The 14,640-nt window shown below is 42.5% G+C and overlaps 1 protein-coding gene across 1 annotated transcript in view; it reads left to right on the top strand.

Annotated features, from left to right (window-relative positions):
* Positions 1 to 324: 324 nt before the first annotated feature.
* TCERG1L (transcription elongation regulator 1 like) overlaps positions 325 to 14,640 on the top strand; it is a 210,928-nt gene continuing 196,612 nt past the window's right edge. The window contains exons 1-3 of the mRNA XM_077350138.1: positions 325 to 970; positions 3,715 to 3,861; positions 8,476 to 8,656. Coding sequence (XP_077206253.1) covers positions 668 to 970; positions 3,715 to 3,861; positions 8,476 to 8,656 — 631 coding nt within the window. The 5' untranslated portion in view covers positions 325 to 667. The remainder of the gene's footprint in view (positions 971 to 3,714; positions 3,862 to 8,475; positions 8,657 to 14,640) is intronic.

Here is a 14,640-nt window from a genome sequence, read left to right as displayed (position 1 = left end):
TTCTGATTAATTTGGGGGTAAACTCTGCTCATGCTCAGATGCACTTCAAGGCTAAGCCTCCGGGGGGACTCCAGCTCCAATGAAGACTGCAGCCGTCCATCCCTGTACCTTTCTTGTTTACATTCTCCTCCTCTTCTTTGCTCCCCCCCCCCCATTCCCATCCTTTTAGGTCGGCCCTTCTTTCTCGCATTGTTCTCCCCATTCCTCTTGAGATCCTCCCGTCTCAGCTCCCGTTCATACATCTTCCTGCGCAGGCCGTTTCTGCGGGGCGCTCGTTCCCCTCCTGCCTGCACGCTCGGCTGGAAGTTGGAGGGCCCCTGAAGAAGGCGATTGCAGTGGGGGGCGCCTCCTGCCCAGTCCCGGGCTCCCTGCAACAACGCCAGCAGCAGCAGCAACCGGGGGCGTGGCCAGGCGGGAGGGGCTGCGAGGGGGCGGAGCTTGCTGCCGCGCCGGAGAACGAAGTGGAGCTCCAGCCGGGTCGGGAGCCTCTCCCGCCGCCGCTGTCGCTGCCGCTCGACGCCGCCTTGGAGAGTTGGGAGGAACTGATGGGCATCGCAGTCCAGCCGAAAGCCGCTTCGGAGCCGCTCTGCCGCCTGCGTTGTGGCCGTCGGTTGCCTTCGTCGGAGGCTCCCCCTGCGAGCGCTGGGATCGCACTGTAAGATGTAGAATGCTCCCGGTGCCGAGAGCCAAGCGGCGGCAGCCTCTCCTGTGGCCCGGGAATGCGGAGCCCCCAGCGCCTCCGTGGATTTGGATGGTCCCGAGCGCGGCTGGCCTCTTTCGGATCGGGGGCGCCGCTGGCGTGGTGCCCCCTCCTCTGCTGCTGTCCTCGCCGCCTCATCCGCCCCCACCACCTCCTGCCCCGTTGCTCCAGGGGGTTTCAGGCTGGCAAGTGCCCTGCGACCCTTTCCTGCCTTTGATGGCACCGGAGCACCATTCCGCCGTTCACCAGCTTCCCTTTCTGAACGGACAGGTAAGGATGAGCCCTTTTCTCATTCATCCTCCCCCCCCCCCCCCCGTACTGTTTATCAGAGCTTCTGGCTGCTTTCAAGGGGTCCCTGTTGGCAAAGGGTAGGGGATATACGTAGGAATATATGTACTTCAGGATCCCTATTGGTACCCGTTCTAGTCGTGATGGGTAAAGACGACGCTAAGGGGGGATGAGGACCTTGGGGGGCGACTCTGCAATTGGGAAGGCAGCGACGAAGCGAGCGAGAAGGAAACAACTTCTGTCGCTGTCCGACGCGCCGTGGTGCTGAAGTTAGCCTGTATATTTCGCTGCCGGCGGACGTGCGTCTGCGCCCCTGTTTCAGAACCGCACCGCAGCTCCGCCAGACTTTAACGACAAGGCGAGAAAGACAGACAGGAGGCTCCATTAAGTATTAATGCGAACCTGTCACCCGTGCCTAGCTCTTTCTTTTTCACTCCTAAGAGAAACAGTGCAAATTCTGGAGCATCGGCAAAATGCTTCCCCCGCATTTCGCCACCCCTGCTTCTGTAACAAGATTGCAGCTTTCTGACATGTCATAGGTTATCTTGTGCTCATTTATACTAATGTACATCCATTGACTCCACAGGGCTACACTAGTGCGCTCTTCCTCTCCCTTCTTGCTGATATCTTAATATTGGCATGAAAAGTGGGATCATCTATTTTACAGTAGCAGTGCGGTGTTCATTTTGAGCATTCAGAACACATTTAGAAGCATTTACTGTGGAAAACCCAACTAAAAGAACTGAGTGGCATGAAATACTGCAGGTGAATCCCAATCCACAGGCTGGCCCATGATCTGAGGCTGTGTTTTTCTCCTTTTAAAATCCACAAGGAAGCATTTATTTCACACAGCATATAACCTTCCCCGAAACACGGAGCTTGTCAAAATTAAAGCTGTTCTGCTATTTGCAACCAATTTTCATTACCATCTTAAGACAAAAGCTCCCCTCCTCTTTTGACATATCAGCACATTGGACAAGCTGGTGTGTTCATTAAATCCATATCACTTTTTAGGGTATCTGTGCCTGCACCATAAGAATTTCTCAAGGTGTGTATAATAGTGTTGTTTTAAAACAAGATACGTTGCAACAGCCCTCCCTCCCCTAGCTGTTGTGCCAGGATGCTGCCACTAGAGGTATTTAGCATCTAAAAACTTGGGTTTCCCTTCGTGTTGGAAAATGTACAAGATATTTATTTTAATTAAGGAAGAAGGTGGCTGGCTGCTGATGAGTCTACTCATTAGGATTATCCCCCTTCCCATCATTTGCATTTGTCATGACAATGTCTGATAGATATATAAAGAAAATGCTAACACAAGCAGTTTCATTCAGTGTCTTCTGCTGACCTATTCTTTGTTGTTTGCTACCAGACATTAACTGGTCTTTATGTGACTGGTTTTCATGTAAGCAATACATTTCACCAACCCTTCTGATGTGAATATTTCAATTATTTATCAGGATCATAGGATAGATTTAAAAGTAACATTGGATATTTGGCTTGGAAATTACCTTCACATATTTTAAATATGCATTAGTTTTTATAGACAATGCTATTTAGTCGTTATGGATGGTGCTTGATTCTTTGACAGAGATTTAAATATTGTTTTGCCTAACATTTGTGGTTTCTTTGGATAATATTCAGCTTTTCATTGAAATGTCAAAGCCAGAAGCATTTCCTGGCACTTGGTAGTCAGCAGAAATAACGCCTAGTAGTGGGTGAAAGCATGCACTGGTGCTGAATGAAAATTCACTAATTTGCAGCGTTGTGAAGTCAGGGTGATATGTAGGGACATTTTCCTAACATGGACATACATCCATGTTTTAAAACAGCAAGGAATGTAGGGGAAGGATGAGTCTGTTTCGCCTCACTACAAAACCTCGCTTGCTGAAAGTCACATTTCTTAGAATCTTTTTTAAAAGTTACAGTCTGTTCATGCTGTCATTTCCATGGATGACTTTGAAATATAAGATCTGGGATTGGTTTTGAGTGATATTGTTCCCTGTGTCGCTGTGTAGTTTAGGATGTGATGCAGTCATTGTTGCACCTGTGAAGGGGCATGACCTGTAGCTTCAGGCTGGCAGAAAGATCTAGCTGTGTAAGGACATCACACCAGCACTGCTTTCCTGACTGTAGCCATAGAAGCTAATATCGTCAGATGTGCCAGCAATGCCGAGCAGGCTGTTGTGTAGCACAAAAAAGAAATGGAAAATGGACCATGGTGAAGAAGTTATAATGGGGACATGAACGAAGATGACTTTCCTGTCTCTAAGCTTCTCATTAGATTCCACCAAAAACAGAATTCAAAGTATGCACTTCAGTAATGTAGAATAGCTTTCTGAAGTCACAGACAAACTAACAGTGCAATTTGATACACACTTACTTTGGAGTAAGCCCTGTTGAATATTGTGAGACATATTTTTGTGTGCACTTCCTTATCATTGCACTGCAATCATTTCTAGACACTCTGGTTAATCTCTACTGGTCTTCAACATTTGCTACATTTAGTGATATGCATATGATTTGGTGCATCTTCATTTTATTCACAGACATGGTATATTATGGGTATTCTAGTATAGATCTGATATATAAATAGTAAATCAGCATGCATGACAACTAAGGATACAGAGCAGCAATATCAATTAAAACCTGAACAATAAAAAGACAAAGTTGTATGGATTGCTTTATGGTAGCATACTCTTACTTTTTTTAAAAAATCTTTATTTTAGTGGATTTTTGGAACTCATTCCCCAGCCATTGGATTTTCACCATCATCCAGCTTGGAGTTTGCTCCTCTTTTCCCCCATGTGTATACAACTACTGGGCCTCCACATTCTGGAAAAAGCTGGATAGAAAAGAGGCTACCAAACTGCAAAGTAAGTTTGAAGTCTGTCTCATTCCTTTTTAATGTTTATAGCTAAGCTTGGAAAATATAACTTCTAAAGACAAACCTTTGTATAGTTTAACTTCAGTGGTGCAAGCAGCATACACACACACACGGGGTGGGGGTGGGGAGAGATTTAATTCTTATATTTCTTCCCAAAGGAACCAAAGCAGCTCACAAGAACAACAAAAATACAACAAAATCAGACAAACTTTACAATAAATAACTGCATATTCTTTAAACAGACCAAGACATCTAGGACAGATTGGGACTCCATAGATGACTCATCCAAGGGACACTAGCTATATGCCATGGTCAAGGAGCATTTTACTCTTGACCTTTGATTTGCACCTAAGGGATTTTATTTCTGGCCATGCCTAAAAGATATAGTAACTGAAGGGAAGGTGTACTAGTTGAAGGAAATGAAACCTAGCCCAGATCAAACTTGGCTTCTACTAGCTTGTAGGTCAGGAGGTCATCAATATCTTCCAGCTTGCAGCTCCTGCTGCCAGAATATTTTTTTTTTTTTTTATAATAATTTTATTGTTTATTATTATATAAAGCATTTACAGAGAAGTTGTAAGGAGAAAACGACCAGTTGATATGGTTTGCCATCTCTTTTAACATAGGTATTTAGTTCTCATCACATATTATTCCTAGTCTAGAAGTTTTTACCATATTTCTTAGCCAAGTGATTGTTAATACATATGAGATCTGTTATAGGAATACATTCTGTTATTATCTTAAATAATATTAGGTCAATCTCCTTCATAAGTTGGCCCTAACCCAAGAATTACTGCTGTTGTCTTGTTAATGCCTATAAAATATGGTTTGTCATCCTCTTTTGGCATACATATTAACATACATATTCAATTCCCATCACATATTAATCCTGATCTAGGAGTTATTACCATCTTTCTTAACAAAGTAGTAGTTGATACATAGGAAGGTATAATCTATTATAAGGATATATTCTATTACTGTCTTAAGTAATATAAAGTCAGTTCCCTTCATATATTGGACCTGTCCTAAAGATTGCTACTGCTTTTTTTTTTTTTTTTTTTTCTCACAAGAAGCCAGGAGAATACTCCATTGTTCAGCTCATCTTTCAGGTGGTCGCAGAAAATGAAATTGTATTTTTTTCCATAGTAGAGTGTTTCTGATTGTCCTTCTGTCAGGGCCAGAGAAATCTCTTGCTTGATTCTTGCTTGTAATCGCCTTTGAGGGGGCTCTGAAACCTTTGTCAATCTGGATCTTTTCCTCTGGTCGCACAGAAATATCTCCTGATAGCTTCCTAGTTGCTGTCGCTTTTGAATAGACTCTTTTTATTTTGCTGATCCAAGTCATTTCCTGCTCTGAATAGACTTCCAGGTTTTTGGTACTTTCCTTCCATGAATCTGTTTTCCCGGGTTCTTTAAAAATACTTTGGGTTTTTACATCTCTGGCACTCTCTCCCTCCTGAAGTTTCACTTGATTTACTGTTGGCTGAGCTGCGTCATCAGCTGGTCTCTCCGGATCTTGGGCTCTATCCAAAAACTCCCCCTTAGTCCCACGAATTTCCTTTTCCAGCTTATTGATTGCTTTCAGTATCTCTGAGTTTCCTTTGCATAACAAATGGAAAAGCTGTGCCTTTGATAATTCTTCCATAGTTCTAGGCAGTCACAAACTATAAACAGAAAGTCTCGTGAGGTCTCGCGGGAGCACGAGCGATCCCAAATTGTCAGTTTGTCGATCTCCGTATCAAGTCAAATTCTCCCACTGAACGTTCACCCATAAATCTTCAAAGCACTCTCTTTGTTTGGTTAATGGGTGTAATTAGCTGGGAGTCTCTCACTCGGGGAAAGAAGGAATTCGCTTGTAAATTGGTTGAGGGAGGGGGAGGGAAGAGCTTGTGAGAGGAGAGAGAGAAAAGCCAGAAAGCTTTCAATTCTTACTGTTGTAGGTTCCAGCTTCTGTCAACTTCTGCTCCTATCGATCTGGTAAATGATGGTCTGGGAAGAATGTGAGGTCGGCTGGTCGTTTCAAGCTTGTAAAGTTGTTTGCGACAAAGACGCCATCTTGACCTTGAGCTCAAGCCGCTATTAATCCAAGGAGGTCTTGCTTCTCCCTACGGATCTGTAGGACCCTCAGGTCACCGTTCCCGGTTCCTGGGGCGACCGGTGAACAGATTTGCGTATCTGTTCAGGTCAGCCAGGTGCATAAGCACCTGACCCTCGGCATGGCTTAAGAGCTGAACTGAAGTCCAGCTTTCCCTATGGCGCCATCTTGAGGTCTCCCCTGCCAGAATATTTTATTCTGCTTTTCAGATCAAAACTGACTTCAAAATGGCTCAGAGAGTCAAAATCCAATACAAATTACTTGAAGTTAAATTTAAAATGTTCCCGGAGGATGAACAACAGAGAGAAGCTTGGCTGATAGCCTCTTACTCTGATGGCCTTGATTATGGGAATTCATCTGAAGTTGGACATAAACCAAGATGGACTCTAATGACATTTCAGATGTTATATGAGGATTATAAAAATTCCAGTCTTATCCGGCTATTAGAAATAATTCAAGTTTGTTTGTACACTGTCTCATAGATCTCTGCCATCTTGGGATATATGTAGCAAATTGCTTTTTGAAAGTGAACCAAAGTCAAACACTTGTCCCTGGAAAACTAGCTTCTTTCCCACCTATTTTTGGTCTTCAGTTACTTATGCATGGGGCACTAAGCATTTGAAACAGGGCTGCTTCCAAGTCAGTAATACTCCGTGCATGGAACTGACTGTGTTCCATTAGGATAATGCCATGTCTTCACCTGCACATTTATTTACGTTGTTTGATTTGCTAAAGTTGACTGAGACCATGTAAGAGACCATGTAAGAGTATGCTTTGTCTCTCTGTGAAAGGTTTGGTATTAAGTTCCAGACAGGTCTATAATCCTGTTCCCAAAAGAAAATAATGATTAAAATCCAATAGATTATGGATGGGACACAGTGAAGTTGGATCCAGAGACTAGGCCTGCCTAGTGGGATTACAGAGTTTTCATCTTCAAGCAGCAGACCTTTGTGACTTATTACAAAAATGTTTTGAATGCCCCCCTCTGTGTTGTAATTAAAACCAGTTTGTCATGTGAAGCTGCCATTGGAGTAGCATTAGCTGAAACTCTCTTGGGTACATTGGTATGCTTGTTTAAATATATCAGCAATTCCCTAAGAGCCTCTTTACATGTTACAGTATCATGTGTTTGTTGAGCAATAATGCAATGGTTTTGAAGCAAATATTCAAAGTGTGTTTTATGCCTCCCAGCCTCACATTTCTCTAAGAAACTGGGGAGCATAGGCAGAAGACTGGTGGATCATATGGCATATGTAGTGTAGCTAGAAGATCTGAGGATTGTCTGGCAGCTAAGCAAGGGATATTTGGAGGTGTTTTGTCATGTCCTGCCTCCACATCATGACCCCTAGTGTTCCTTGGAGGAACTCTGCCCAAACTCTTGGAGGTCCCCCATCCAAATACTATTCAGGGATAGCCCTGCTTAGCTTCCAAGACCTGACAGGATCAGGCTGCCTAGGCTATCTAGGTTAGGGCATGGGCAGAAGAGGCTGCAGCATTTCTCTTGGTGCTGTTTTCCTTTCTGAATATCTCCCTACAGAGCAGAATTTCTGTGCAGCCACATACGTGAACTGATTTCACAAAAGGAGTCAAGAGTGGTTCCATTGGGTAGTTTGGGGGAGAGAGAACAGCATGGAAAGTTAGGGTGCAACTACTTCTGCTCATGTGCCTCTGCCCCAAAGGGAAAAGGGCATGTATGAGTCTGGAAGACACATAACCTCCCCCCCCCCCTTGAATATCTGCTTCAAAGTCCTTATAGAAGCATGTGACAAAACAAGAACTTTGTAACCTGTAAACTTAAGAGGAGGCAGGCTCCCTTCAGCAGGAGACTGTAGCCAAACTCTAATTGGTTTTAGCAGAGCAGATGTGCAGCCAATACATTTAACCCTTTTTTATAAGATTAAATGTTGCTCTAATATAATAGGCTAGATCCAATCATCCTCTAAGGATCCTTCCTCTAGCCTAAGGTGCCTTCCCCCAATAAAAATGGTTCTTCCTTCAACAAAAGTAACACCCCAATAGTAACATCAGAATTAGAAAAAGCTGGTGTTTACTTGACTTTAAAAATGCAGCCCACATTGTTTGCACTTTACTGAGTGTATTTCAGTCAAGGGAAGCATCATGTTCTGAAAAGGTAAGCCACTGTCTCTGGGTTCTTCATGTATAAAACCCAGTGAAATCAAACAGATTTTCCTGTGTCTTACCCAAGGCAGGCATGCACTCAGTCTAATCTGTATCCTAGCTCTGTTTTTCCCTATCTACTGGTGCAATTATTTCCTATTCCGTAGTATTAAAGCTACATTTGTCTTGACAGTGTTATTGACAATGGGTTGTACTGACATCAGATAATATGGGAGACACAGAGAATTCAGATAATTAGAGAGCCGTGGGCAATTTGATACTGGGGAGGGTCTAAGGAATGTTAAAGGAACTAATTGCAGTCAGTTGAATTGTGTGATTTTCATAAATATATTTCTGCCTCCCCCCCACCCCCTTCACCCATTCTGGACAGATCTATTTGAACAATGCATTCGCTCTGGATTCAGCATGGATTCACCCTGAGGAAGTACGGATCTACCAGGGACATGAGAAGCCTCTTCTTATGACAAATCAAGTTGCTGTGGCTTTATCTAGGCCAGCTGCTGCCCCCAGGCCTCTTCCTGCAATGGTGTTAACCCCCCAGCCTATTCCAGGTTAGTCATAAATAAATAATTACATCACCCCCCCCCTCCTTGAGCTGTACATGGTCTGTTCTATTTATGGTATCTCTAGAACTGACTTGAAAGATGCCTGTTGTTGAGTGGTACAGACCTCTTGAATGAAGGACAGTTGCCATCCCAAGCAGAGTTATACCCTTCTAGGCTCACTGAAGTCAATGGTCTTTTTGATAAGTGTAATTCTGGTTAGGATCACATGGATGCAACGTATCCCAGGAACCCACAGGAAGCTGTCTTATGTTGAATCAGACCATCAGTCCCTCAAAGGCAGTATTGGCTACACAGGCTGGCAGCGGATCAGGCTGGCATTCACATCACCTCCTGCCTGGACCTGTAACTGGAGATGCCGGGGATTGAAACCGGAACCTGTATGGAAAAAACAGAGGCTCTTCCACTGGGCCACAGTCCCTTCTCTGAATTTTTCAGTCCTTGTCTGAATGCACCCCACATGAAAATCTCCATTGTGGAAAAAGTCCACATCAGGGAGCTCACTTGGCTAAATATACAAGAATATTTTGGATGCAGCCCTAAGAACACTGGGACCAAGTTCTGCTTAGACCTTCTTAAGGAGCCCTATGGGGTGTAGAAACTTTTCAGTGATAATTTTCAAGAATCCACTTGGAAGAACAGTACTGTTTTACATAACAATGAACTCATATTTAAAGTCTCTTACAGCTTTTTTTTTAAGGGCCAGAGAGTTAACTCAATGTGGATTGAGTTGGCAACACACAGAGAAGAACAGTTTCCTATGTTGTGATTGTCCGCAGCTTCTACTTCTTGCTATAGCTTGGATCTCTGCATGGAGCCAATGGGAGGTCGTGTATAAAGTGCTCAGTATGGACTGGAAAGACTTGAGTTTCAATTCCCAGTCAGCCATAAAGTTCACTGGATGTTCTTGGGTATATTGCTGTCTCCCTGGGGAAAACAAAAACTGCCATGCAGGCTACTGTAGGACCAAACAGGGAAACACTGCATGTGCTAATCTGAGGTCCTTGGGGATTAAAGAGATGCAAGTAAGATGACAAGTAAGAAATGCTAGTGCCTCCTGGCTTTTGGAAGTGGAAGGGGTAATAACCACCTTAGCGCCATTTGACATATCATGCAGAGGGAAACAAAAGGAGCTGCGGCCTGTGTGAAATCAGAGAGCCAAAGCATGACAACTGGAAGTCAGGGCTGCACTTTGGGCCATGGGCCCTGCTGCCCCAGAGCTCTTCTCGCCGCTGCCACCTGTGCCAGTTTTGCAGACGGCTGCATAGGCTCCAGTTCAATGGATGCTGCTGCACAGGGTTACCAGTGTCTGCACATCTTTGTTATTAGACAGATGTCTCCGTCACTTTTCCTACAGCACTCATAGAAGTTTCGAGACAGTCAAAAATGACGTATAGAATAAATAAATAAGAGGGCACTCTGTAAGTGCTGGCAAGAAACTACTATTCAGCTCAAAGCCCTGCATTGGACTCCAGAGTTATTGGGAGCCATGTAAAATTGGCTCTCATAGACCTACAAAAAAGAAATCCTCATTGGCTTTCAAAAATCTGGTGGCTGGGCACTAGCAGAAATTTGCTGATTCCTCAACCTCTGTTGTAGACCTCTGACCGCTCCCTATACTTTCCCTAATGTTCCTTTGTCCCCTAGAAGCAGGCAAAGAATTATAACTCTCCCTGAATTATAACTCATTACCTTCTCCCACAATTAGCTACAGTTTTGTGTATATTGAGCTAGAAACTGGGATCATTGTGTCACTGTCTTGCACACGACGAATGCAGCATTGCCTACGGTTGTTATTTATTACTTATTATTGTTTATCTTATAGCACATTTGTAGGGTTGCAAGGAGATTCTATGACTGTAGGAATATCTGGCAGCCAGGCAAGAGACATTTGGAGGTGGTTTGCCATTGCCTGCTTCCATGTTACGATCCTTGTTTTCCTTGGAGGTCTCCCATTCAAATTCTAACCAAAGACAACCTTGCTTAGCTTCCAAGATCTGATAAGATTGGGTATATCTGGGGTCTATGTGGCCTATGCATGGCAGACTTGAGCTTTGGACTCAGCTTGGGTTCACTGAATGGCTCAGTTTGCTATTAAAAATTGAGTTGAAATGCTGACCTGATTTTCTGCATAATGTTAAAGACACATACTTATTTTTAGAAATCAAGTTAGCCTGGGTAGACAGTTATTAACAGGGGTTGTTAATTAATCCATCAGCTCATTTAAGCTAACTTACACATCACAAAATGCATGAAATCAATTACGTAAATCTGCATATCACAGGTACAGAGTGAAGCCATGCAAGGCACAAATGATTTATTTTACTTTTTATTTATTTTGTTTATTTTCCTTGAATTTCTATACTACCTTATATGTCCCTTCCATTTCTTGTGTCAGGAAAGTAACGGGAAGACAGATCATTCAGAAAAATTGAGTTTCTAATTGTATTTTATTGATCCCCAAAGTGTATTAATTGACAATTCTTATAAAAAGGCATCTGAACAAAGATAGTTATAAAAAGAAGCATAGTGAGCCCTTTGGATTTTAAAATATTTTACAGCTTTATTCACTCTTTGCTAAGATCAAAAATGATTGTATTTCAAACAATAACCAGATGGTAATTGCCCTGTGTAATTTTTGCAACTTTTTTTCCTAATTAGAAACCGTATTGTGCTATTACAGTGTCCTTGTATTTTCTCTGGGTAGTTTTATACAATGAAATCAGATAATTTTCGCATGTAGGCCAGGATTTCATTGTTAGGGAAAAATTCAGTTCCTTGGCAGTTAACAAGACTTATTTATTTCAATTAGCTACAATTTTTATTTTGCATTGATATAGTAGAACAAGCCAGATAATTCTTCGAGTTCGGTGGCTTTTTCCAGATAACTTACAATAAACTGCCTTCTCTTTTTTCCACTAAACTATTGATCGGCTATTTTGTTTTCCCCTTTCTACTGGGGTTTATGAAAACCATAAACTAGCATGCAGATGGACAGGACTGCATATATACATCTCTACCTTGATGAGAAGGAAGCTTGTGGTCTATACCTCAGTAAGAATCCATTAATATTAGTTATTCCAACAGATTTCACAAGAACTAAGGACTGAAATCTACTGAGGCATCTGCAAAAGTAACATTTCATTCCAATGTGCAGTTGTTTGCTTGGACTGAACTGTGTGATTGATCTTACAGTCTCTTTCTGTAATTTATAAATAAACCAAACATAGAAATTAGGGGAGGGGGATCATTCTTTTGGTTCTAATTTCTTGGGGATACTCTAGTCTAGTAAGTACAAACCTTATCTGGGTGCATTTTTAAATGGTGGGAATCTCTTGGAGTAATTTGGGCTAATGCATAGCATGTTAGTTTATGGAGGCCTTGAGAATAATTCATGTGAGATACTGTCAAATCTGACAAAAAGTTCCTGAGGGTTGAAATACCAAAGGAGGAACTGAAAGGAAGGACAATGTGAGGGTTATTTCCATAATTCTCCTCATTCAATTTGTCCCTGATTTGGGGGGTATTGACGTACTGGGATCCTCACTGGCAGTCTTCAAGCAAAGGTTGGATACACACTTTTCTTGAATGCTTTAGGATGCTTTGGGGTTGGACTAGATGGCCTGTATGGCCCCTTCCAACTCTATGGTTCTATGATCCTTTTTGAACTGGAAATAAGACATTATGAATTATCCCATGTTTTGTCTTTGATTTCCACATTTCATGAAGATTTCAGTCCTGTTAGTTTCTGAGTATCTCTTCCTTGGCTGTGTTACCAGAGGACAGGGATCCATTGCTAAAATACTTCACAAAGACAATGTTGATGTGCTTGTGCTTAGATTTGTCTGTATAGCTTACTTTTGTGTGAGCCAATATGCAGGAAAACACTGTACATAAAGTGTTTTACTGCATTCACATTGGAGTGTTTTTAATGTGTGTGTGTGTGTATGCATTGTTTTATCCATACATATATGTATTAGTGATGTAGAGAGGGGGATACAAATGAACTGGAGTCACAGAAAGCTGTTTTTGTGTTCCAATTTGGGAGTCCGTCACCTAGCTCTTCTAGTTAAGTTAGAATTAAGGAAGAATGAAACATGGTATAGAGAAATCCTTTGAACAAGAGATGAATGGAATGGGAGAAATGTGTTACTCACTGAACAAGATGCACAAATCTAATACCAAACTCCTCTCTTAATTGGAGATGGTAGGGTGAGATATGGTAGGGTGAGATATGGTAGGGTGAGATATGTCCAGGCAGGCTACACAAGAAATGATACTGTTTCCCAGCATCATTCCAGCTCCTTCGGCACAGTGGTGGCTTTCAGATTACAGATGTTCTTTTACCTAGACAGAGCCTCTTGTGGTGCAGAGTGGTAAGCGGCAGAAATGCTGTCTGAAGCTGTCTATCCATGAGGTTAGGAGTTATATCCCAGCAGCCGGCTCAAGGTTGACTAAGCCTTCCATCCTTCTGAGGTCAGTAAAATGAGTACCCAGCTTGCTGGGGGGTAAACAGTAGTGACTTGGGTGGCAAAACCACCCCGTATTGAGTCAGCCATGAAAACGCTGACCCCAAGGGTCAGACATGACATGGTGCTTGTACAGGGGATACTTTACCTTTACCTTACAAATGTAGAAAGTGGCAGTCTCATTGGAATAACAGGGCAGGACTTCCTTTATATGATGCTGGAGCTAGCTCATGTTTCACTGAGCAGCTCTTCCTGCATTCTTATGTGTACTCTTTTGAGCTGTGAAGAATCTCAAGGTTTGGTCTCTGGAGAGTAGGGAAAGAGAAAGAGGAGGAGATTGAAAAATATCACAAGATGTATGTATATCTTAAAGAAGCCAAAGATTTTGCATTCTCATCAGTAACAGGTTTCTAGGAAGGAGGAACACAAATTCAAGGCGGTTGCTTGCATCCTCAAGTTGGCATAAATTGGCAGTTCTATTAGCTGTTGCTGTTCTTGGGTCCATGTTTCTGTAGGTTTTGTGTAAGTCCATCAATTAAACCCACATGCTCCATCAAAGATGAGCTGTGTTTCCTGGAAGATGGCTGTGGGAATGTGTGCATGAAGTACATACACCAAATGTTTCTAATAGCGTCTTCTTTATCACAGTGATGCTCTATGGTGGCTAAAAGAAGCATAATAGCTAAGTTCTGATTGTCACAGCTAACTGAAATTGTGTTATGTGTGAAACTTCACAATCCACTAAGAACTGCTACTGTGCAGTTTTTATTCTTTTCATTTTGGCCCCCTATATTGAGCAGATTCAAAATCAATTATTTCGGTATATATCTGAGAATTAATTCAGATACCCATGTAATGCCATTTAATTTTCTTAAATTTGACATTTTCATCATCATGATTGTAATTCTGTTTATATAGATTCCTGGTGAGAAACTGAAAATATTGATATAAAGAGTATTACTATCCATAATTAGCAGTCCCCCCCCCCCACACACACACACTGGAGTGACAGTTGAGTGAATGAGAAAAGACTGCTCATTCATTATGAACCATTGAAGGTTGGCAAATACTAACGTGCCTGATTTGGCAGTTGCAAACACCCGAGAGCTGAAAGTTTTATTTGCTGTAAGAAGGAATAATGGGTCATTATCCCTTGGCAGGTAAAAGGGGATGGCAAAACCTGGAATATATGCCCATACATTTTAATTTTATCACCTAGAAATTGTACTTTATTTTCTTGTTGTCTCCTAGCTCCAGACAACATGTACTTTTTGTGTGGGGAAGAGATTGTTTCAACAAAGGTTTTGGGACTCGCTGACTACAAAATGCAATATGGAGCCAAGGACTGTTTGTGCACTGGAGGTTTCATGCCAGGCTCCAGGCTGCAGTTTTAGTCATGGCAGGTTGTCCCATCTTGTGTGTATAGTCTCCCACCCATGCGTGGGAGCATTTGGCCTGCTGCACATCGTCCACCCCTGATTTGTGTTCCTGCACAGGAGCTGG

This window comes from Paroedura picta, chromosome 8 (genome assembly GCF_049243985.1).
Source record: "Paroedura picta isolate Pp20150507F chromosome 8, Ppicta_v3.0, whole genome shotgun sequence".
Taxonomy (NCBI): domain Eukaryota; kingdom Metazoa; phylum Chordata; class Lepidosauria; order Squamata; family Gekkonidae; genus Paroedura; species Paroedura picta.
The sequence above is the reverse complement of the archived record's forward strand: the minus strand, read 5'-3'. Positions and strand labels throughout refer to the sequence as shown.